Source organism: Oryctolagus cuniculus, chromosome X, assembly GCF_964237555.1.
Source record: "Oryctolagus cuniculus chromosome X, mOryCun1.1, whole genome shotgun sequence".
Taxonomy (NCBI): domain Eukaryota; kingdom Metazoa; phylum Chordata; class Mammalia; order Lagomorpha; family Leporidae; genus Oryctolagus; species Oryctolagus cuniculus.
This window is the reverse complement of record NC_091453.1, coordinates 91386453-91411014: the sequence shown is the minus strand read 5'-3', so window position 1 is coordinate 91411014 and position 24562 is coordinate 91386453. Positions and strand designations below refer to the sequence as shown.

Below are 24562 nucleotides of genomic sequence, written 5' to 3'. Positions count from 1 at the left end.
TGTGCCAGCGCCGCAAGGCGGAGGATTAGCCTAGGGAGCTGCGGTGCCGGCGGACCCGGCTATTCTACTTCCGATCTGGCTCCCTGCTGATGTGCCTAGGAAGGCAGCAGAGGATGGTCCAGGTCCATGGGCCCCTGTACCCATATAGGAAACCCGGAAGAAACTCTGGACTCCTGGCTTCCAACTGGGCTCAGCCCTGGCCATTGAGGCCATTTGGGGAGTGAACCAGCAGATGGAAGATCTCTCTCTCTCTCTCTCTCTCTGTGTGTGTGTGTGTGTGTGTGTGTGTCTCCTCCTCTCTTTGTAACTCTTTTAAATAAATAAAAATAAATCTTTTAAAAAATAGATATCTCACAAAATGATCATAAATAAGACGATATGGCAATGGCACAAAAATAGGGAGTGGATACTCAAGACTAAAAGGCTTTCTGGGATACAGGCCTTTCAGTGCTGAAACTGAGACAGCCTTCAGCAGACTGGGATGGCTATTCATCCGAACAATGGAAAAAATTAGGTAGCCCAGAAACAAGCCTTAGTAGATCAGAGAGAATACAACTCAGCAGGAAAAGGAAAGATTTTTATAAGATACTGTGCTCAGAGAAAAGGCAACCATTTGGAAAAAAAAGTAAATTAGGACCTTACTTCATACCGTATCCCAAAGTAAATTCCAGATAAATCAGATAAATTCAGTGAATCATATATAAATTTAAAATTTAAAAATATAAAACAATAAAGATCAATTAGGTAAACATTTCCCTAATGGGATGTTACCTAAATGTTAGGTAAACATTTTGGCATGGGATAGAATGTTCTAAATATAAATACAGCAAAGGTATCACAGAAGGAAATGATGATATATTTGAATATAGAATTTAAAATATCTCAGAAAAGAGAATACATAAAATGAGACAAATTATACATTGGTCATTTACATGTGGCCAGTCTCCTAGAAGCAGAGAATAGAACAGTGGCTTTCAGGGATGGGCGGGCCAGGGAATTGATAAGTTGGCCAAAGAGTCCAGTATAGTCAATATTGTGTTGTCTACTTGGAATTTGCTGAGAGCACAACTTAAGTATCCTGAACACACACACAAACGGTAATTATGTGTGGTAAAGGCTGTGTTAATTAATTTGATTATGGTATCATTATACAATGTATATGCATATTAAATCATTACATTGTACATCTTGAATATGTACAATTATTATTTGTCAATTATACCTCAGTAAAGCCAGAAAAAATTATAAATTGGAAATAAAATATTTGTAAAGAACTATGCTAGACAAAAACAGTGACAGCAAAGAGCAGCCTAAGGAGACAAATGACAAATAAAATGGTGTTCTGGATAGAATCCCGGTGACCAAAGAAGGACATTAGGTAAAAACCATTTCCATAGTCTCTGAATAAAGTATGGACTTTAGTTAACAATAATGTATCACTATTGGTTCATTAATTGTGACAAATGCAGCATAGCAATCAATGTAAGGTGCTAAGAATACGGGAAACTGGGGTGTGTGTGGGGGGGGAGGGGTATATGAGCACTCTTCATACAATCTTCACAACTTTTCTATAACTCTAAAGCTATTCTAAAATAAAAATTTTATTAAAATGTGAATGATAAAACTGGATAATATCGGCCGGTGCCACAGCTCACTAGGCTAATCCTCTGCCTGCGGCGCCGGCACCCTGGGTTCTAGTCCCGGTCAGGGCGCTGGTTCTGTCCCGGTTGCTCCTCTTCCAGTCCAGCTCTCTGCTGTGGCCCGGGAGGGCAGTGGAGGATGGCCCAAGTGCTTGGGCCCTGCACCCCATGGGAGACCAGGAGGAAGCACCTGGCTCCTGGCTTCGGATCTGTGCAGCACCGGCCATAGCGGCCATTTGGGGGGTGAACCAACAGAAGGAGGACCTTTCTCTCTGTCTCTCTAATAATAAAAAGAAGAAAAAAACCTGGATAATATCCGTACTGTATAACTATAGATAAAACAATATCAATGTATGAATTTAAAGCATGCCTAATACACATAACAGCAGTACAACATAATATATAACCATATAACTCAAACCAGAAACTCTGGCTTCAGAACCCACAACACTAAAATCTTGGCTGTTACTGATACCATGACTGCTGCTGCTGCTGAATGACATAGGGTAGCACTTACGGTAAAACAGGAAGTTAAAAAAGTAGAACACAGCATTATGTGTGTAGGGGCTGGCACTGTGGAGCAACAGGTGAAGCTGCAGCTTGTGATGCCAGCATCTCATATAGGAGCCATGGTTCGAGTCCTTGCTGCTCCGCTTCTGAGCCAGTGGCTCACTGCTAATGCAGTTGGGAAGGTAGCAGAAGATGGTCCAAGTGCTTGCGTCCCTGCCATTCATGTGGGAGACCCGAATGGAGTTTCTGGCTCTTGGTCTTGGCCTGGCCGTGCCCTGCCCCAGCTGTTGTGGCCATTTGGGGAATGAACCAGCAGATGGAAAATTCATATTCTCTCTCTTTGAAACAAATATTTTAAACAATATATATATTATTATTTGGATTTCAAATGTTTGTAACACATATAAACATGCATGGATAAAAGATTGAAAAAATAGGGGCCAGTGTTGTGGAATAGTGGGCCTGTGATCCCGTCATCCCATAGGAGAGTAAACTAGCAGATGGAAGATCTTTGTCTCTTCTTCTCTCCTTCTCTCTCTCTGGGATACTGCCTTTCAAATAAATAAATAAATCTTGAGAGAGAGAGAGAGAGAGAGATTGATTTTGCATCCAGTGGTTTACTCCCCAAATGTCTACAACAGCCAGGTCTGGGCCAGGCTGAAGCCAGGAACCAGAAACTGCATTTGGGTCTTCTACATGAATGGAGGGGGTCCAAGCACTTGGGCCATCTTCCACTGCCTTTCCAAGCACATTAGCAGGAAGCTGGATTGGAAGTGGAGCAGTGGGCTCTCCAACAGTGCTCTACCCAACATGGGATGTGGATGTCTCAGTGGAAGCTTAACCCACTGCACCACAATGGTTGCCCCAGTTTCGTAACTTTTTATTGTAAGTTCTACTCAGTGAGATTTTACCTGTGGGGATCTTGTGAAGCATACATTTTCCTGGAGATGTTTTATGTTGCTTCTGCCAGGCAGTCCAAGAGACAGCCAAGGCTAGGAATCCTGTATGCTCCTTTTTGGCCCGGTCGGCTTCCGGACCCCGCAGCAGTATCCGAAACCCACGCGCAAGCACGCCTGAGCTTACAGGTCCTCACAGGGGAACGTTTTTTCCTATCTTCCTGGAGCCCAGATTGTCTCTCTAGGCTAGTGAATGGATTTTTGTCCAGTCCACTCTTCTTGAAGGCGGAGTCCTTTGAAAGCCCTAACTTTCTACAGATGTCTCAGTTCCAGCCCTCTGCTTCCCTTGAGCCCAAGGCTCTGTCTCCTACCTCTGCCAGGCCATCAGAACCTAAGCAGCTTACCAAGCTGCCTACACCCCAGCAGTGGAGCAACCGAGGTTTCCACTCCCACCCAATGCTCAAGTTTTCCACTGTCCACTTGGAGTTTTGATTCCTGAGATTTCCTTTACTCACTTGGGAGCTTAGCTGTCCACTGATAAAAGAATTTTAGTTTTGACCTGGGATTTCTAAGTGTTTTGCAGTGTGGGCACACTTTCAGGTTATTCTGGCTACCATCTTAGCAGGAATGAACATCAACAACTATATTCAAAGGAAAATAATTTTAGGATGGCAGAGAGCATTGGCTTAGACGTTCATCCTTTTATTTAGAAGGACATCCACCTTTCTCTCACAGAAGAATCTGCCTTATTTCATCACTGAAGACTTTCACTTGTCTGAAAAAGAAAACAAAATTGTCAGCTTCCCATGAGTAACCTGAGGTCCCTTGTCTCTTTTTTTCTCTTTAATACAATCTTCTCACACTTGGCAGAATACCAGATTTCTTTCTAGCTTACTGAAAAAAAGACTTTCTTGAAATGGAGGAGAGTGAGGGTGAGGAGAAAGAGGCATTTCACACATGTGCATGCATACGTTATGGATGCCTATGAGAAAATTCATCAGATTAATGGTTCTCAACTTGTTTGGGTGAGCTCCGCTACAAAAATAAAAGCTGATTGGCATGCTTCTTAGAAAGGCGAGAGTAATGAATTTCCTGTCACACATTTCCGAAACAAACATGCCATCAAATATGGGTAAAGAACACGCTGTACCTGGTGAGTCTGGGGTGGTTAGTCACCCTCATTTTCCTCTTACTGCTCACACATAGTCCTCAGAACCCAGCCTGGCTATCTCAAGGTCTCCATTTTCAGTCTTGTCCTTTTTCAGTCCTCAGCACTCAGGCAATTGTAACCTTCCTAAAACATGTGCTAAAAACACTAGAGGGGTCGGTGCTGTGGCGTAGTGGGTAAAGCCGCTGTCTGCAACACCGGCAATCTCAAATGGGCATCAGTTCAAGTCCCGGCTGCTCCACTTCCAATCCAGCTCTCTGCTGTGGCCTGGGAAAGCAGTGGAAGATGGCCCAAGTCCTTGCACCCACGTGGGAGACCCGCAGGAAGACCTTGGCTCCTGGCTTCAGATGGGCCCATCTCCAGCTGTTGCGGCCAATTGAGGAATGAACCAGTAGATGGAAGACCTCTCTCTGTCTTTCCCTGTCTGTAACTCTGCCTTTCAAGCAAATAAATAAATCTTTTTAAAAAATTTCAAAGGCACAGAAAAAAAGATACATAGTTAAATGTCTCCCTCCCACACCTACCTCCAACCACTCAATTCCTTTCTCCAGAAGCAACTAGTTTTAACAGTAACCTTCAAGAGATAAATATGCAAAAAAGAGATAAATATGCATATTTATGCAAATATGGGTACATATATTTTAATTCCCTCTTTTTTAAAAAATATTTGTTTATTTGAAAGTCACAGTTACACGAGGGGAGGGGAGTGGGGGAGTAGGAAGCGAATCTTCCATCTGCTGGTTCATTCCCTAAGTGACTACAACAGACAGGGCTGGGCCAGGCCAAAGCCAGGAGCCAGGAACTTCTTTTGGATCTCCCATGTGAGTGCAGGGGCCCAGGGACTTGGACCATCTTCTGCTGCTTTCCCAGGGAGCTGAATTAGCAGGGAGCTGGATCAGAAGTGGAGCGGCCAGGACTTGAACCGAGCCCATATGGGATGCCAGCACTGCAGGCAGGGGCTTTCCCGCTATATCGCAGTGCTTAACCTCTTTTTTTGTGCAAGAAAAGCACACTTATTTTTTTTAAAGGGAAGTGTTTTTTTATTATTTATTTATTTTATTTGAGAGTCAGAGAGAGAAAGAGCTCCCATCTGCTGGTTCATGCCCCAATGCCCACAAAATGGCCAGGGCTGAAGCCAGAGGCCAGGAGAACAATCCAGGTCTCCCATGTGGATGGCAGGAATCCAATCATTTGAGCCATTGCTGCTGTCTCCATCAGCAGGAAGTTGGAATCAGGAGATGGAGCTGAAGATAAAATCCAGGTATTCTGATGTGGGACATGGGTGTCTTAACTGCAAGGCTAAACACCTGCTCCTGCATACTGTCTTGAATCTTTTCTTAAAAGATTTTATTTATCTGAAAAGCAGAATGACAGAAAGAGAGGGAGAGACAGAGAGAAAATGAGATCTCCAATCTGCTGCTTTGCTCCCCAAATGGCTGCAAAGGCCAGCGCTGGACCAGGTAGAAGCCAGGAGCAAGGAGCTTCCTCCAGGTTTTCCACATGAATGGCAGGGGCCCAAATGGTTGGGCCATCATTTGCTGCTTTCCCAAACACATTAGCAGGGAGCTGGATCAGAAGCAGAGCAGCTGGGACTTGAACTGACACTCTGATATGGGATGCCGGCATTGCAAGCAGCGGCTTAACCTTTTGTGCCACAATGCCAGCCCCTTGAATGTGTACTGGAGCTCAGTCTATAATGGTACATAAATAGTTTGCTCATTCTATTTTATTTCTGTGTAGTTAGTTTTGTTTAACAAGTATCTTATTGAGTGACACTTGGATTATTTCCAGTTCCTTTCTACTACAAATATTGTTCATTTAAAAATTTTTTTTAAATGTTTATTTATTTGACAGAGTTACACACAGAGAGAAGGAGAGAGAGAGAGAGAGAGAGAGAGAGAGGTGTCTTCCATCCATTGGTTCACTCTGCAATTGGCCGCAACGGCTGGAGCTGCGCTGATCCGAAGCCAGGAGCCAGGAGCTTCTCCCGGGTCCCCCACGCAGGTGCAGGGGCTCCAAGGACCTGGGCCATCCTCTACTGCTTTCCCAGGCCATAGCAGAGAACTGGATTGAAAGTGGAGCAGCTGGGACTTGAACTGGCACCCACACGGGATGCCAGCACTGCAGGTGGCAGCTTTACCTGCTATGCCACAGCGCCGGCCCCACGACGATTGTTTATATGTCATTTGCACCTATGTGATATTTTCTTTCTTTCTTTTTTTATTTTTTGACAGGCAGAGTGGACAGTGAGAGAGAGAGACAGAGAGAAAGGTCTTCCTTTGCCATTGGTTCACCCTCCAATGGCCACCACGGCCAGCGCGCTGCGGCTGGCGCACTGTGCTGATCCGATGGCAGGAGCCCAGTGCTTCTCCTGGTCTCCCATGGGGTGCAGGGCCCAAGCACTTGGGCCATACTCCACTGCACTTCCGGGCCACAGCAGAGAGCTGGCCTGGAAGAGGGGCAACCAGGACAGAATCCAGCGCCCCGACCAGGACTAGAACCCGGTGTGCCAGTGCCGCAAGGTGGAGGATTAGCTTAGTGAGCCGCGGCGCCGGCTACCTGTGGGATATTTTCACAGTATGAATTCTTAGAAGTCAGATATCTGGAATGGAAGGTTTGCACATTTATAAAGGTTAATTATATTGCTAAACTACTGTCCATGCAGGTGATACCAATTTACACTGCCACCAGTTTCTTTGCACCACATGCAACAGTATGGTTTTTTTTTAATATTTTATTTATTTATTTGAGGGGTAAAGTTACAGATAATGAGCAGGCAAGACAAAAAGTTCTTCCATCCACTGGTTCACTCCCCACATGGTCACAATGGCTGGAGCTGCACTGATCCGAAGCCAGGAGCCAGGAGCTTCTTCCGGGTCTCCCACGTGAGTGCAGGGGCCCAAGCACTTGGGCCATCATCCACTGCTTTCCCAGGCCATAGCAGAAAGCTGGATCGGAAGTGGAGCAGCCAGGACTCAAACTAGTGCCTATATGGGATGCCGGCACCGCAGAGGACTAACTTATTGAGCCATGGCACCGACCCTGTAACAGTATGTTACCAGACTTTCACCTTGCCAAATCAGTGAGAAACATCTCAGTAGAGGATTTTCTATTCCTCTTAGATACACAGATGTCTTCATGTGTTCAAGAGCCATTTCTATTTCCAGTTCTTCAAATTGTCTCTTTATATCTATGATGGTCAATTTGCGTCAGCTTGACTGGGTAAAGGGATACCTAGATGGCTGGTAAAACATGATGTCTGGGTGTATCTGTGACGGCGTTTCCAGAAGAGATGAGCCTGTGAACCAGTAGTCTGAGCAAAGCAGTGTGCCCTCACCCATATGAACAGCAGCATGCACTCCACTGAGGGCCCTGATAGAACAAGAGAGGCAGAGGACAGGCTGATTCTCTCTCCCAGCAAGGACTCCCTCTTCTCGCCCAGGGACACTACAGTTCCTGGTTCTCAGGCTTCCCGCTCCAAGACTTATTCTCGTGGCTTCTCTGCCTCTTAAGCCTTCAGACTCGGACCAAATGACAGCAGGGGCTTCACAGGTTCTCTAGCTTACAGGGAAGAGATCGCGGGACTTGTTGGCCTAACTGTGTGCACCAAGTCCCATAATAAATGCCCTTATCTTATTGGCTCTGTTTCTCCGGAGAACTTTGACTAATATCCTTTTCTCACATTTCTATTGAGTTATTGATCTTTTATTATTGACTTCTAGGAGTCCTTTATATAATAAGGGAATTATTCCTTTATGAAATACTTGTTCCCCATTTGTTGTTTTTCTTTTAAATTTGCCTATAAAAGTTTTTTCATTTATTAATTTTTTTAAAAAAAGGTATGCATTTTTTGAAAGGCAGGGTGGCAGAGAAAGACAGGGAGAGAAAGATCTTCTATCTACTGGTTCACTCCCCACAAATGGCCAAGCTCCAAAAGCTGGGAGTCAGGAACTCCATCTAGGTCTCCCATATGGGTGGCAGACACACAAGTACTTGGGTCATCATCATTAACGGAGGGCTGGATTAGAAGCAGAGTAGCCAGGATCTGAGCCTGTGTTGCCAGTGATGGCTTAACCCACTGTGCCACAACAGCCAGCCCCTTTAATTTATTATTTATTGTGATTTATTTGAAAAGGAGGGAGGGGAGGAGGAAGGAGGGAGGAGGGAGGAGGGGGGAGGGGGAGGGAGAGAGACAGAGACAGAGACAGAGAGAGAAAGAGAGAGAAAGAGAGAGAAAGAGAGAGAGAGAGGTCTTCCATCTGCTGGTTCACTCCCCAAATGGCCACAACAACCAGGGCCAGACCAAGCTGATACCAGGAGCCTGGAATTCAATCTGGTCTCCCACAACATGGGTGGCAGGGATGTGAATATTTGGGCCACCATCTGCTGCCTCCCAGGATGTTTATTAGTAGGAAGCTGGACTCAGGAGCTGAAGGGACTTAGATAGAAGATGTAAGCATCCCAGGCAGTGCCCTAACTGCTGCACCAAATGCCCACTCCTGCTCATGGAAGTTTCTGCTCATGACCGTTTATGTGGACAAAATTCACCACTTATTCTTTGGCTTCTGAGTTTTGAGTCAAGGAGGGGATGCGTGATGAAATCTCACTCCAGAATGAAGACCAAGGGATGGGTGTTTGGTACAAACATGACGTTGCTGCTTGGGATGATCACTTCGCAAACCTGTGTGCCTGGTCTCTGTTTCCAACCCAGCTTCCTGCTGATGTGCACCCTGGGAGGCAGCAGGTGATGGTTCAAGTACTTGGGTCCCTGCCACCCACATGGGAGATGCAGATTGAGTTTCTAGCTCCTGGCTTTGGCTTGGCCCAGCCCCAGCCATTACAGGCATTTAGGGAGTACACCAGTGGAGAGAAGATCTCTGTCCCTCTGTTCCTGTCTCTGTCTGCCTTTCAAGTAAATAAAAATAAATTTAAAAAATGAAGACCAAGAAGGATCTTGGTTAGTCACCTTATCACTAAGGAACGGAATATGAATCAGAGTTGACTTGTTAGAAACCTGTAAAATTTCATAAATTTGCACGTCCCTCGTATTTATTATTTGTGTTGTCCCATGGCTATTTCCCTATCATGAGTCAAAGGAAAATCTTTAAAATGCTAAAGGCCTCTGTGCTTGTCCAGGTTTGCGAGAACTGGGGAAATCTGGGATCATAGTTAATCTTTTCGGAAACAAAAAAATCCTAACGTGCTGGCAGCTTTGAGGAAGAAAGTGCACCTGGGGCTTGCCTGAGGGAAGGAAAAAGAAAGGGCTGGAAAAACAGGCATACACTCCTCAAACCTGCTGGTGTGGCCTGCATGGATGACGACGGATAGCTGTGCAGGAGGGAGGGAGGCGGTGTAGACAATGTTTACTTTGCAGTGACAAGGTACATCTAGCGGTATCTCGATCACATTAGACTTTTAATTCAGTACATCAGATAAGTTACATTATGCTGCAAATGGTGGAAGCCTTCAGGAAATAACTATAGGGCCGAAGTACAGCTGAACAAACATTGTTCCCTACTGTTTCCTTCTTTCTCTTTTTTTGTGCTGCTACCCCTTCTTCCTTTCCTTATGTAAGTACAGTGTTAAAAGTCAAATGGTGCAGCAGGTACTTGGTGCAGTGGTTAAGACATTGCTTGGGATGCCTGCATCCCAAGCCTGGGTTCCAGCTCTGGCTACTTCCCTTCTGATCCAGCTTCCTGTTAACACACACCCTGGTAGTCCCACGTGGGAGACCTGGACACGGTTCCTGGCTCCTGGTTTTGGCCTGGCCCAGCCCTGGCTGTTGCAGCCATTTGGGGAGTGAGCCAGCTGATGGAAAATCTTTGTCTCTCTTTCCGTCTGCCTTTCGAATAAATACATTTTTAAAAAAAAAAAAAGATACTTTATCATTTTTTATTTGGCTTGTTTCTAAATTTTCCCTATTATATTGTGAGTAATCTTTTAACTGTTTCTGCATGCTTATGTTCCTTAAATTGGGGAGAAGGCACAATAATTCCAGACACTGGAGTTATGGAACGAAGGACAGCCATCCGTGTGACTTCCTCTGTGCAGCCCAATTCTGTACCAGTCCTATGACCATCCTCTCTTCCTAAGCATTTTTGCTGCCCTTTGAACTCCAAGACATCTTCACACTGGCATGTTATTCTCTACCCTACCTCCTTCCCTAGCATCATGTTTTCCTCCCTCTCTACCTCACTCCAGACTCCCTCCCCACAGCTACTCCTCCTGTCTCCTCTTCCCCACCTCCACTTCCACTATTTCAATTCAATCCTTCAAAGTCTCTTCCCGGACTACTGTTCTCCCTGCCATGCTCCAACCTCCACAAAGCTGCTCAAGTGATCTATCTAGCGGCCAGAGGTTGTGCCTCAGTGAGTTAAGCCCCCACTTGGGACACCGGCATCCCATATCAGAGTGCCTGGTTTTGAGTCCCAGTGACTCCATGCTTTGGATCCAGCTCCCTGCAAAAGTGCCTTGGAGGCAGCGGAAGACGGCCCAAGTACTCGGGTCCCTGCCACTCACATGGGAGACAAGGATTGAGGTCCTGGTTCCTGGCTTCAGTCTGGCCCAGCCCTAGCTGTTGGCAGCCATTTGAGGAAATGAACCACTAGATGGAAGATCTCTCTCTCTCTCTCGTTCTGCCTTTCAAATAATCTTTAAAAAAATAAAATCATCCAATAACTTCCTACTTACAGTGGTAAATAACCCAATATTTTTATATGTCCCATTGGCAGGGCCCATGCTGTGACACAGTAAGCTAAGCCTCCACCTGCGGCACCGGCATCCCATATGGGCACCAGTTCGAGACCTGGCTGCTCCACTTCCTATCCAACTATCTGCTATGGCCTGAGAAAGTAGCAGAAGATGGCCCAAGTGCTTGGGCCCCAGCACCCGTGTGGGAGATCCAGAAGAAGCTCCTGGCTCCTGGCTTCCGATTGGTCATTTGGGGATGAACCAGTGGGTGGAAGACTTTTCTCTCTGTCTGTAAGGCTACCTCTCAGATAAATAAATAAATAATTTAAAAAAATCAATATATGTTCCATTGGATCAGCTACTTCATCAAATAATCAGCTTAATGAAGTGACTTCTTGTTTTTCTTTTGTTCGCCCAGACAATGACTCTAGCAGGGATATAGAAAATGCTCAGTTCTGAGTAAGAATAGTAGTAATAGCTACCATTCAAGTCCAGCATGCCAAGTGCTTTACCTGATCTTGTTTTATAACCCTATCAGGTAGGTATTATTGTTTCAGCTTTATAAAGAGACCGAGAAGCAGAGAGATTCAGCAATTTCCCGCAGGTCACACAGGCACTGGCCAAGTCAGGATTTGAACCTAGCTCTGTCTCACCCTACAACTTGTGCTCTGGAGCAGATGTTGTGGCACAGCGGGTTAGGGTATCACTTGGGACACTGCATTCCATCTCAGAGGGCCTGGTTCATGTGTTAGCTACCCCATGCTTCTGACCCAGCTCCCTGCTAAATGCACCTGGAAAGGCAGTGGATGATGTCCCAAGTTTTTGGGCCCCTGTTACCCTCGTTGGAGATGTGGATGGAATTCTGGGCTCCTGGCTTCGGCCTGGCCCACATGTGGCTGTTGCAGCCATTTGGGGCGTGAACCAACGGATGGAAGATCTCTCTCTTGTTCTGTCTTTCAAATACACAATCTTTAAAAAAGTAAATAAAACTTGTGTTCTTTCCATTGTACCATGTTATCTCTAGAACAGGTTTCAGTTACTTTGGGCCAGCCTTTAAAGAAACATTATTTCCTATCTGAGTACATTAGGAAACAGTTCAGTGTAGTAGATCAGACCATGAGCTTTGGAGTCCAACTGCCTGGGTTCAAATTCCAGTCCTATAAATTATTAGCTGTGTAACCTTGAATAAGTTAATTTCTCCAGTTCTCAGCATCTCTGCTTGTCCAACACGTATGGTAATAGTTGCCCTCTCATAAAGTTGCTGTAATTTTATTTTTTAAGTCTTTTTTATAAAGGATATGGGATGGAGGGAGAATGTGAGAGAGAGGGAGGGAAGGAGGGAGGGAGGGAGGATGAATATCTTTCATCTGCTGGTTCATTCTACAAATGGTCCCAATGATTGGGCTTGGCTAGGCCAAAGCAGGAGCCAGGAGCCTTCCATGTGGGTGCAGGGGCCCAAGTACTTGAGTTATCTTCCACAACTTTCCCAGGCCATTAGCAGAGAGCTGGATCAGAAGTGGAGCAGCCAGGGGCCAGCACTGTGGTGCACTAGATTAATCCTTTGCCTGCAGCGCCGGCATCCCATATGGGCACTGGTTCTAGTCCTTGCTGCTCCTTCTCTGATCCAGCTCTCTGCTATGGCCTGGGAAAGCAGTAGAAGATGGCTCAAGCAGTTGGGGCCCAGAACCTGCTTTGGAGACCTGGAGGAAGCTCCTGGCTCTTGGCTTCAGATCAGCCCATCTCCAGCCGTTGTGGCCATTTGGGGAGTGAACCAGTGGATGGAATGGAAGACCTTTCTCTGTCTCTACTTCTTACTGTCTGTAACTCTACTTTTCAAATAAACAAATAAAATCTTATTTAAAAAAAAAGGAATTTGTTAGAAGAGGAGCAGCCAGGACTTGAACCAGCGCCCATATGAGATGCCAGCGCTGCATGCCAGGGTTTAACCTGCTGCACCACTGTGCCAGCCCCAGTCGTAATTTTAAGATAATCCATGTAAAATACACGGTACAAAGCATGGTGCTATATAACATAGTATGCATACCCTCAATAAAGAATAGCTATTCTTATCAAACACTGCAGAAACCTCTCAAAATTCTGTTGATTCTTTTGTCGTCATCTGGAGATTCTGATCAGATCCTATGCATTTGTGTGGCAGAAACTACCTTAATTATATTGCATAGGTTTTGTCTTTTTAAAAAGACGTATTTATTTATTTGAAAGGAAGAGTAGGGCCTGCGCCATGGCGCAGCAGGTTAATCCTCCGCCTGCGGTGCCAGCATTCCATATGGGTGCCGGTTCTAGTCCTGGCTGCTCCACTTCCAATCCAGCTCTCTGCTATAGCCTGGGAAAGCAGTGGAAGATGGCCCAAGTCCTTGGGCCCCTGCACCCACGTGGGAGACCTGGAGGAAGTTCCTCGCTCCTGGCTTCAGATTGGCACAGCTCCGGCCATTGCAGCCATCTAGGGAGTGAACCATCGGATGGAAGACCTCTCTCTGTGTCTCTCCCTTTCTCTCTGTAACTCTACCTCTCAAATAAATAAATAAAATCTTAAAAAAAAAAAGAAAGGAAGGAAGAGTAACAGAGAGAGACAGAGGGAGAGACATCTTCTATCTGCTGGTTCACTCTCCAAGTGCATTCAATAGCCAGTGCTGGACTTGCTAGGCCCTCTGGCACAGAAATAGTTCATGTCACACCTAGCAAATGGAGTCCCAGATAGTGAGCCTGGGGCTGTCATAGTCTAAGATTCTGCCTCAGCCTCTCCCAGCTGATATTGCATGTATACACGACCCCTGCCCAGGCCAGGGGTATAAAAAGACAACTGCCTTGTCATCCGTCACCCAGCATCCGAGAGGGGATGAGCCATCTCTCAGTCCCTGGCTGGTGCTCCTCTCCACCTCTGCTCTCTTTTGATATTGTTTGCCATCGAACTCTCCTGCCTCATCCAGTTGCCTGTTCACCTTACTGGGGCATAAAGTTCTGAGCGCCTAACAGCCACGTCTGCCACATGGGTGGCAGGAACCCCAGCACTTGGGCATTCCTCTGCTGCCTCCCAAGCTCGTTAGCAGGCAGCTGGATGGGAAGCATGGAGTAGCTGGGACATGAAACAGGCCCTCAGATAGGGCGTGTGGGCCTCTCAAGCGGCAGCTTAACACACCGCACCACAGCCCAGGTCTTGCGTTGGGAGTGATTTTTTTACTCTTCTGTTGGCTCACTTTCTATTAGGTGTCAAAGGTTTGGGCAGTGCCTTGAGGCAGCAGTTCTAGAGAGGCCAAACACAAACCCATCCCTGGTCTAGATCCTCTGGATTTTTTTTTAAAGATTTATTTATTTGAAAGTCAGAGTTACACAGAGAAAGGAAAGGCAGAGAGGGAGAGAGGTCTTCCATCCGATGGTTCACTCCCCAGATGGCTGCAACGGCTGGAACTGCCAATCCGAAGCCAGGAGCCAGGAGCTTCTTCCGGGTCTCCCACGTGGGTACAGGGGCCCAAGGACTTGGGCCATCTTCCACTGCTTTCCCAGGCCATAGCAGAGAGCTGGATCGGAAGAGCAGCAGGTGGGACTCGAACCGGTGCCCATATGGGATGCCAGTGCTTCAGGCCAGGGCGTTAACCCGCTGAACCACAGCGCCAGCCCCAAGATCCTCTGGATTTGTTCTGTGATTCCTGTTAAGCATTCAACTTAAGTACCTGAACAGGGCCTTGGATCTTTTCAGCTCCTTAGTAGTCATTCCAATCACTGTAGCGGCACCAACTGTGCTCTCCTCACCAGAGTTCTTGGCCTTTTTTCGGCCCCTCCATACCTTTTGACATGTCCCTTTTGGTCCTTACCTGTGGCCCTTTGACTTGAGATCAGTAAATCTGAGCAACATCCTTACTCCTGCATAGAATGGAAATAAAGGATATCAGAACTTTTCCCTCAACTTCTTTTGAGTTCAAAAGATGCCAATATGGGGCCAGTGTTGTGGCATAGTGGGTTAAGCTGCTGCCTGTGATGCCAGAATCCCATATGGCCACCAGTTCATGTTCCAACTGCTCCACTTCCAAACCAGCTCCCTGCTAATGGGCCTGGGTAGGCAGTGGAAGATGGCTCAGGTGGCTGGGTCCCTGCACCCACTGGGGAGATCCGAATGGAGTTCCTGGCTCTTATTTTTGGCCTGGCCCAGCCCTGGCTGTTGTGGCTATCTTGGGAGAACCAGCCGTTGGAATATCTCCATCTCTCTCTGTCTCTCCCTCTAACTCTGCCTTTCAAATAAACAAGTCTTTAAAAACTGTCAATAGGGGCCGGCGCCATGGCTCACTTGGTTAATCCTCCACCTGCGGCGCCAGCATCCCATATGGGCGCCGGGTTCTGTCCCGGTTGCTCCTCTTCCAGTCCAGCTCTCTGCTGTGGCCCGGGAGGGCAGTGGTGGATGGCCCAAGTGTTTGGGCCCCTGCACCCCATGGGAGACCACGAAAAGCACCTGGCTCCTGGCTTCAGATCGGCGTAGCTCTGGCCGTAGCAGCCATTTGGGGGGTGAACCAACGGAAGGAAGACCTTTCTGTCTCTCTCACTGCCTAACTCTGTCAAATAAAATTAAAAAAAAACTGTCAATAAAAATAAGGCTGACAGAGAATAATATAGTTTTATGAGAAGTGTTACTGAGTGGCTTTTGAAATAAAACCTCCCTAGGTTAGCAGTTTTAGACACTGATGTAGAGGGAAATTCATCTTTAAAAAAAAGGCTATCGGGCCGGCGCCGCGGCTCACTAGGCTAATCCTCCGCCTAGCGGCGCCGGCACACTGGGTTCTAGTCCCGGTCGGGGCGCCGGATTCTGTCCCGGTTGCCCCTCTTCCAGGCCAGCTCTCTGCTGTGGCCCGGGAGTGCAGTGGAGGATGGCCCAGGTGCTTGGGCCCTGCACCCCATGGGAGACCAGGAAAAGCACCTGGCTCCTGGCTCCTGCCATCGGATCAGCGCGGTGCGCTGGCCGCAGCGCGCCGACCGCGGCGGCCATTGGAGGGTGAACCAACGGCAAAGGAAGACCTTTCTGTCTCTCTCTCTCACTGTCCACTCTGCCTGTCAAAAAAATAAAAAAAAATAATAAAAAGGCTATCAATTGCTTTTCATTATTCCAGATAAAGACTATTTTACATAGGGTTTACTGACTTGTTACATTTCAGAATTCAAGCCATTTATGGAGATCAAAAAGTTCATGGAAAACATATTTTATGAAAAAAGCTATGCGTGGATCTCAAAATTTTTGGTACTCAAATTGTCCTTTTTAATCCCATTTCCCAGTGAACTTTCCAAAGTACCATCATATGAAGTTCTTGCTTAATTTCCTTGTATCTATTATCCCTAATGTCAGTTCCTGGACTCATGGTTCATTTTCACGCTATGCTTGCAGAAACCCCTAGAGGCTCTAAGATGATATCTCAGGCACCAGTAGGGATGCTGGGGGATAAGGAGACGCCAGCTGGCAAGCCTCCAGACACCCCGGGCCCCAGGTGATTTGGCATTTCTCTCTTACATACTAGGCTTCTAAGTGAGACTGTATGTCAGGAAAAGAGTATTAGACCAGTTCTTTTATTTTACAGTTGAGCCTTGAATTTCCTGTCTTGAATATTTAAAATAAGGGTTTTGAATGTCATCAGGGCTACCAAGGTTCCAAAAAGAAATGTCTGAGATTAACAAAACAAACAAGAATCCAAGTTGCTCTGGTACTACTAACGGGCTTGAGGGCAGGCGCACACGTTATACTTTTGTTTCTCATTATCTTGTGCCTAGTACTGTCAAACACCTACTGGTGCTGAAGTACATGAGGGTACTTCAAAAAGTTCATGGAACAGTGGAATTAATAGACAAGTTTACTTTGGTGCAAAAAGAAAAAAACTGAAATCCCTGAATATGAGGGAACTTCAAATAGTACATATAAAATGTGTATTATGAAAAAACTATGCATGGATCGCAAGAGTTTTGTTTACCAAAATACATTTATCTTTTAATTCCATTTTCCATGGGTTTTGAAGTACCCTCATATTGTGGGAATTTGACAGACCTTCCTTTTCATTAAATATTTTTAAAGGATTTATTTATTTGAAAAGCAGAGTTACAGAGAGGCAGAAAGAAAAAGAGAGAGAGAGAGAGAGAGAGAGAGAGAGAGAGAGAGAGAGAGGTCTTGCATCTGCTGGCTCACTCCCCACATGGCCACAATGGTAGGAGCTGTGTCAATCCAAAGCCAGGCACTAGGAGCTTCTTCCTGGTCTCCCGTACAGGTGCAGGAGCCCAAGGACTTAGGCCATCTTCTACAACTTTCCCAGGCCATAGCAGAGAGCTGGATCGGAAGTGGAGCAGCCAGGACTAGAACCAGCATCCATATGGGATGCTGGCACTGCAGGCAGCAGCTTTACCTGCTACACCACAGCGCCAGCCCCCCTTTTTGTTAAATAGTAACTGAACACACAGCAACACTGTATAACAAAAACACTTAAGTTTGTGTGTACATGTAGCCGAATATTAAATGAAAAAGGAAAAATGAGATAGTAATAACAATAAATCTAAAAATGTAAGACAGAAGACTATAGAATCCTTCTCCATGACTTCAGGCTTTATATGAACATAGGGAAAACACCCAGGGCCAACGGATACAAGGTATATGCCTGACTTCCCCTAGTCTTCAAAGTGCCATGATTGTACTACTACTGCTACTGCGGCTACTTCTTCCGCACGTGCATGTTTCTAAAGAGCAGCCGGGGGCTCCTGAAATGTTGCCTGCTCATCTGCTAGATCCCTCAGTGGCTCCTCATCTTGCTTACTAAAAGCCAAAAGTCCTTATAATAGCCTCCAAGTCCCTTTGACCAGTGCACAGCCTGCCCCCAGCCCCAATCCATCTCGTGCATTTTCCTCTGAGCTTATTTCTTATCCTTCTCCTTACTCTGCTCTAGCTGCCGTGCCTTCTGCCTGTTCTCCACGACCTCATGGCATGAAGTGACCGCTGCCTGTAATGTTCTCCCGGAGGGCCACAAGGCTTGGTCACTTAGTACTTCCAGCTCTCTGCTGGAATGCCACCTTCCCAAGAATGCCCTAACCATCGTTTTGAAAAACAGTACCCTGCCAACACTCCCTAATGGCCCTCCTCTGCTTTTCCTTCACGCCACTTAGGACACCGACATAGCTAGGTGTGTGCTTTCTCTAGCTAGAACATAAGCTCTTCAAGGGCAGGGATTTTGTTTTTCTGCACTGCTGGATTCCTGTCACTAAAAGCAGTGTCTGCCACAGAGTATGCACTTAACCTTTTGTTGAACTGTGGGTTTTTTTTTAAAGATTTATTTATTTGAAAGGCAGAGTTACAGAGAGAGAGGGGGAGAGATAGAGATCTTCTATTCACTGGTTCACTCCCCAAATGACCATGGGAGCCTGGAATTCCAACTGGGTCTCTCAACTGCTGCCTTCCCAGGCGCATTAGCAGGGAGCTGGATCATAAGTGAAGCAGCTGGCTTCAAACGGGTGCTCATATGAGGTGGCAGCTTAATCGGCTGTGCTCAGAACTGTTTTAATCGTGAGTTCTGAAAACTTCTTGTAGAGCCTGTAGGAGAAAGCTAAACAGGAACTTGAGGCTTCTGGAAATGCGAATGTGCCCAAGCCTCTGTCAGTGCAGAATCCCCTCCTTTCCCACCTCATCTCATCTCAAGGTTCTCTCCGTCACCTCTGGAACCTCGTTTTGGACCACACAGAGCAGGTACTCTGGCTATATTCCAGCCTCCGAACCAGCCTACACTAACGCTCTCCAGGATGCAGATGATAACCAGAACAGAAGTCCTTCTCAGAGTTGAATCTTGTAGAAGCTTTTATTTCAGTGATTAAAAGAATAAACCAAATGCAATCTACACTGATTAACTAATTAGGCATGCACCTCTACCTGAAACTGCTGTTGAGTTTTTGACACATCTTGGGTTTCTGGTACCCTAAAATACAGGGTAAGTCAACTTCTTCCTTGTGGCAATCACTAATGAGAATTCTGTTCTCTGGTTAGAGTCCTATACTGCCTTGAGACCATATTTTAATATAGATAGTTAAGTAAATCACTGTATAGGGGAGGGAGAGAGTCTCCAAATCTGTAGCTGTTTTTCCAGCATTAACAGTCAGACACCAGACAAGGAGGCCCACAGTGAAGTACCAGTTACTCCTCTCCCATTGCTGCCCTTCTGAGAGACACAAAGATCTGCCCAGAAATCTGAAATGAATCCACACAAATGAGTGATTTTTACCTATGTGGTCCCACTCTCAAAGGAAGCAGTGAAGGAGACCTTGAGAAATGTGTACTCCCATATACAGGAACACACATCTAATAGAGTTTCCCACTCATCTGTCAATTATTTTCACACGGTTAGATTAAAAAAACACAACCAAATACACATAAGACCTTCAAACCCCGCACACAAAAATGATTGGTCTTTGTTCATTTTCAGATGGCAGGATGTCCCAAGAGTGACTAAAGGTGGGAACCAATCCCCCCACAGCTGTTTTGTCGATCATCCCATCAACTGCTCTTCGTGTCTTGAACTACCTTCCTTTTCCAAAGAGGTATGTCGAGGTCAGTCAGAAAGGCTTTCGGAGAAGACTGGCTTGGATTTCTGGGTCTGCTCCAGTCGATTCAAGATGAACTGGCTTGTATCAATGAAGCGCTCAACGCAGTTCACAAAACAGGCCTCAGCCCGACTGTCCAACTTTGGCCCAGGCTTGTCCATGCACTTCTCCTGCTCAGGACAAGATACAGAATCACAAAGAGAACTTGGAGGACAAAAGGGTATGTGGGGGGGGGGGGTAACTTCTGGTTGCTTACAGGAAAAACCTCACCTAAAAATAGTATCTGATATGTTTACAGTTCATATTTGGCAAATCACCAAGTATGGAGCAATGGTCTGTAGCCTTACATTAAATCTGCACAACCACCCTATGGAATAGACACTATTTTAGGATTTTATAAAGAGGGAAACTGTGGTACAAGACATACTTTACCCAAAGTTTTAGGGCCAGAAAATGAAGGAACTGACATTACTACAGAAGAAAAATAGCAATACAACTGAAGTCACATTTTTGCTGACTTTGGTTGTAACTCCACAATGCTGTAGCTATTAAATGTCTTTCATTGCGGAATGAAAGGATGAAAAGATAAATCTATGACCTCTGATTCTGGAACTCTGTCTACTTAAGCCTAAGATTCCCAAATCCTCTCACAATGAATGGAAACATACGTGAATTATTGGAAAGGGCACAGAGCTTACGGATTCTTAAGGGAGTCTTTAACCACACCTCCTTCTGCCCAATGTAACGAATCCGATTTTTAAGAATGAATCAGTGCACTCTGGTCCAAGGCAGTCCACAGGTAAGTAAGCATTTCGTAAGGGCCATAGTCCAGCAATAACACGAGTTTATGGGAAATGCACTACGGAAACTGGTGACTGTATATAGTTCAAGTTAAGTGGTTCAGATGCATTTTACTCCTTCTTCTCTGCCTCCGACCCTTCAACTCCAAGGAAACTTATCCTTGGCTTCTGAATTCTGTGAATTTCATTTGTCAAGGGGGCCAGTATGCTGTCTTGGCAACCAGAAAACCTTGATCTCGAGCTGCAAATGCCTTCCATGCTTTTACCAAAGTGTCCTCACAGGGCAGACTCAATTCCTCAACCTTCAGACCCAAAACAGCTTGGGATTACACAACAACAAGAGGGCACATGCGTGTGTATGTTGGAAGAGATTACGCCACTTTCCTAGTTAGTGGGCTGAAGCCACTCATTTCTCACCGGGGAGGGTTCAGGAGAACTGAGCAATCAAGGTAAATTCCGCAGAGTCCAGGAATAACAGATTCACTGACTCTGGGATTCAGGCTCCCAAAGAGAAAATCCCAGGAGTGGGGATTCTCGTTAGCTCTGGGGACCGACACTAGGCAGCTTCAACATCAGGTGCCTGCGAGTGCTGGGTGAGCCAGTGGCTTAAGACTTCTTTGAGCCCCAATTTTCTGTACCAACCAGAGTGACACTCCCTACAGAAGTGGGGTCACCTTCTCCCTTCTGGCTCGGTCTGAGAAACCTGAGAAAGCCCAAGGGTGCAGCTGGGTCCACCTTCCTCCCCACATTCCATCGCAGCGAGCGCTACGGGGCAAGGACAGAAGGAAAGTGGGTACTGCCCAGCTCCCAGCCCCAGGATCCTCACCCAACAAAGTTCAGTCATCTGGTGCACCAGCTGCTGGAAGCGCTGCTTCTGGGTCTCCACCTCGATGAAATGCTGCAGCTGCGGGTCCACTGCGCCCAAGCCCGCCGCCGACGACGAAGACGAGGAGGAATCCATCCCAGCGCGACCACGCGTGCCGAGACGGACTCCGCACCAACTCTCCGACCTTCACGTGTCTCGGCGACGGAACCGGAACCACAACCCGCCGCCCTGGGCCCGCCCCGTGAGCGCACTGCGTCGGCGCGAGGCGGGCGCTGATCGGCGCCGCCGCCGCCGCCGCCGCCGCCGCCGCCCTCCTCGCCTCCCGCGGCCTGGTCTTGGCGCTCGGTTCTCCGGGCCCGCGGGCTCCTCTCCCGCCCGCAGCTGCGCGGCGGCGCCCGGCCTGCGCCTTGAGGACTCAGGGCTTGCAGCCCAGCGCCGGGGCGCGATGGAGACGTTATTCCGAGAAGAAAAAGTAGCAAGAGGGAAAGGAAGTTCCTTCAGCGCCACGTGACCCGTTCCTGTCCAGCCCAGCAGCTCCGCCCCTCCCCGGTTCCAAATTGGCCCGCGCTTTCCCAGCGGCTGGGGTTTTGCTCGGTGCATTAAGTTGGCCTTCCTGGGCCCTGCTCTCTACTTCTTTGAACGGATTTTTCCTCTCCTGACGTAGGGAAATGAGGCTCTGGCAGTTTGTCCCCAACTCTCAGATTCATTCAGATACTATGGTACACCTACTATATGCCAGACACCGCTCCGGCTTCTGAATTGCTGTCTGACTCAGAGGCAGGGTTTACCTGGATCCAGTAGAATGAGAGAGGTTAAAAGCTGAGGATCCCGCTGAGTCCTCAGTGTAGCAGGATGTCCCGTCAATGCCACACAGCAGTTTTCTGGACTACCGAGACGGTTCTTTGAGGCAGGCTGCATAATTCATCGAGATACCAAAAACCTTCACACACCTTTCCAGTAACTTTATTGTATCAAAACGACCCCCTCCCATTTGATAACACCGCTTCATTCTCCCTAAATTCTGTGTGCCCCCCTCCCAAGATCCAGTGTCTCTCCAAAGAGCTGTTGGACTCTTTGTGAGGCTGCGTTACCTCCCTCCCTCCCCTCAAATGTTTCCACCCCAAATTCGTCTGTCTTAAAAGTCTTGGGGGGAGGGGCAATACGGGCACAAAACTTCCTTGGCCTATGCTCAGAAGGCCCTATCCCAGGGGGTCAAAGAAGAGCGGCATTCCTAGATGCAGAGAGGGGGCCTTTGTGTCGCGAGTGGGAGCGCAAAGGCTCCCGAGCCTGTAAACCCGGGCTTTCCTCAGAGAAGGTGAAATGGGGGCTTGTAGAAGCAAGGAGTAGAACCAGGAAGCTTATTTGCGAGCTCAGGATTCTTCATCCATGACGTCTAGAATGTTGCTCAGGAGAATTTTGAAAGTGGGACGTTCATCTGCTTTCTAAAAGCAAAGAAAAGAGGGAGTGTTACAGTGGCTGGAATCCGAATCCGAGGGAAACGCAGCTACTGACGATGCATATACTCTGTGCCCGGTAGCATGCCCCGGCGATGGATCACAAAAGAAACTGGGCAGGGATCCTGAGCACTAGGGACCTTTTGCTAGCACAGTCTGGCCTCCAGACTAAGGCTCTTTCTGACAGCCATGATCCATAAGCCCCTGAGGAATTTCATGATTCAGGGAACGTTCATGCCACAATGGCCTAAAGGTGTCAGACCAAAAGGTCATCAATTTCTTAGTCCTTCGGATCGTAAACCTAGTTGAGTATCAAAATTTCCTGGGAAGTTTAAAAATAAATTTCTGGATGCTACTTTATATATACCTAATCATAATTTCAGGGAAAGAAGCATAGCTTTTAAAAATGTCTATTTGTTGAGGCCGACACTGAGGCGTAGTGGGTAAAACTGCCACCTACATTGCCAGTATCCCAGATGGGTGCCAGTTCAACTCCCAGCTGCTCCACTTCCAATCCATCTCTCTGCTATGGTCTGGAAAAGCAGTGGAAGATGGCCCAAGTCCTTGGGCCCCTGCACCAGCATGGGAGACCTGGAAGAAGCTCCTGGCTCCTGGCTTCACATCAGCTCAGCTCCAGCTATTGTGGCCATTTGGGGAGTGAACCAACGGATAGAAAAACTTTCTGCCTCTCTGTAACTCTGTCTTTCAAATAAATAAATAAATCTTTTTAAAAAGTCTGTTTATTTATGGGAGGGTGGGAGGTGGGAGGAGAGAGGGGAAGAATGAGAGAAGGAGGGGGAGGAAAAGAGGGAGGGGAGGGAGAGAGGAAAGAAGGGGGAGCGAGAGCCAGGCACCAAAAACTGGGAATGCAATCCACACGTCTCCCAGATGAGTGGCATAAACCCATTTACTTGAGTCAGATCTCGCAGAGTCAGCATTGATGGGAAACCCGTGTCAGGAGCCAGAACCAGGATATGGGACATGGGCATCTTAACTGCTAGACTGAACACCTGTTTCCAAGTAATCTGTATTTTTAAAGAGTTCTTCAGGTATCCTGATGTCCATTCAAGAGAGAAAGGAAATGGCTCCAAGGGGCTCTCCCTTTCCCCATGCTTTTCTTTCTTTCCCGCATTTGCTCAAGGGAAAGGAGCCAAGCTCTGACCCAGATGCTCACTGTCACCTCACTAGGAGGGCTCTAGATTCTAGTGTCTTTGTTAGGCACTCCCTTTCCCCCATTTCTGGCAGGACAGAACAAAGAGCTGAGCATTTATCGCCACTAGAGATTTAGGCTGCCAAGTTAAGGTTGCCAAGGAGCTACTGAGAAGTGGAGATGGCACCTTGGGTAATAGTAGTGGCACTGGCTCCTTATTTCTAAAATATCATATACACCTACATAGGCACCATAGCGAGAAACAAAAACAAAATAAAGCTACCCATTTTAATCGCCTCTGAAGCCTTATAGGGCATATTAAAAAGAAATCTCATAGGCAAATATCATGTTTTCCCTGATCCGATGCAACTAATAGAACACCTGAAATGTAATGTATTTGAGCAAAACAGACATTTGGAGACTGGATCATTGTCTCTTGCAGTGAGGAACAATCTTTTGTTTAGCTTTGCTTTATGTTGTTTTGTTTTCTTTCTCTTCATACGATTTGCTGAACTCCTCTACTTAGAGTAGGGCTATGATCACTAAGTAAACTGATAATAGATCACTGTAAAAATTAAGAATGGGAATCTGAGAGGGAGGGGGGAAGGTTGGAATATGGATGGGAGTGAGGGGAGGCCCCACTGTGTCCCTAAATCTGTACATGTGAAATATATGAAACTTGTAAAACTTAAATAAAAAATTTAAAATTACAGAAGAAGAAAGCTCATTTAGGACCTCAGCTGGAAAAGTTTGGCATCTAGTAAAGTGGAAGAAAGGGCCAGTGATTCCCAAAGAAGTGAATGCAAACTTCAATGAGTTTTCTTTCCTTTTGAAATGTGCAGGCACTTGTCTGCGGGCCTCTG

The 24562-nt window shown here is 46.8% G+C and overlaps 2 protein-coding genes and 1 long non-coding RNA gene across 3 annotated transcripts in view; all 3 read right to left on the bottom strand.

Annotated features, from left to right (window-relative positions):
- Positions 1–6933: 6933 nt before the first annotated feature.
- LOC138847627 (uncharacterized) lies at positions 6934–14785 on the bottom strand. The gene is made up of 2 exons (XR_011385525.1): positions 14735–14785; positions 6934–7586 (listed from the first exon to the last, which is right to left on the bottom strand). It is a non-coding gene; the product is annotated as an uncharacterized lncRNA (long non-coding RNA).
- Positions 14786–18705: 3920 nt separating this feature from the next.
- On the bottom strand, positions 18706–21344 carry TIMM8A (translocase of inner mitochondrial membrane 8A). Its single transcript, XM_002720370.5, has 2 exons — positions 21096–21344; positions 18706–19639 (listed from the first exon to the last, which is right to left on the bottom strand). Exons 1-2 carry the CDS (start codon positions 21228–21230, stop codon positions 19478–19480), a joined length of 297 nt encoding a protein of 98 aa, XP_002720416.2. The 5' UTR covers positions 21231–21344; the 3' UTR covers positions 18706–19477.
- Positions 21345–22042: 698 nt separating this feature from the next.
- The window catches only part of BTK (Bruton tyrosine kinase), a 39303-nt gene continuing 36783 nt past the window's right edge, over positions 22043–24562 (bottom strand). The window contains exon 19 of the mRNA XM_002720367.5: positions 22043–22537. Coding sequence (XP_002720413.1) covers positions 22466–22537 — 72 coding nt within the window. The 3' untranslated portion in view covers positions 22043–22465. The remainder of the gene's footprint in view (positions 22538–24562) is intronic.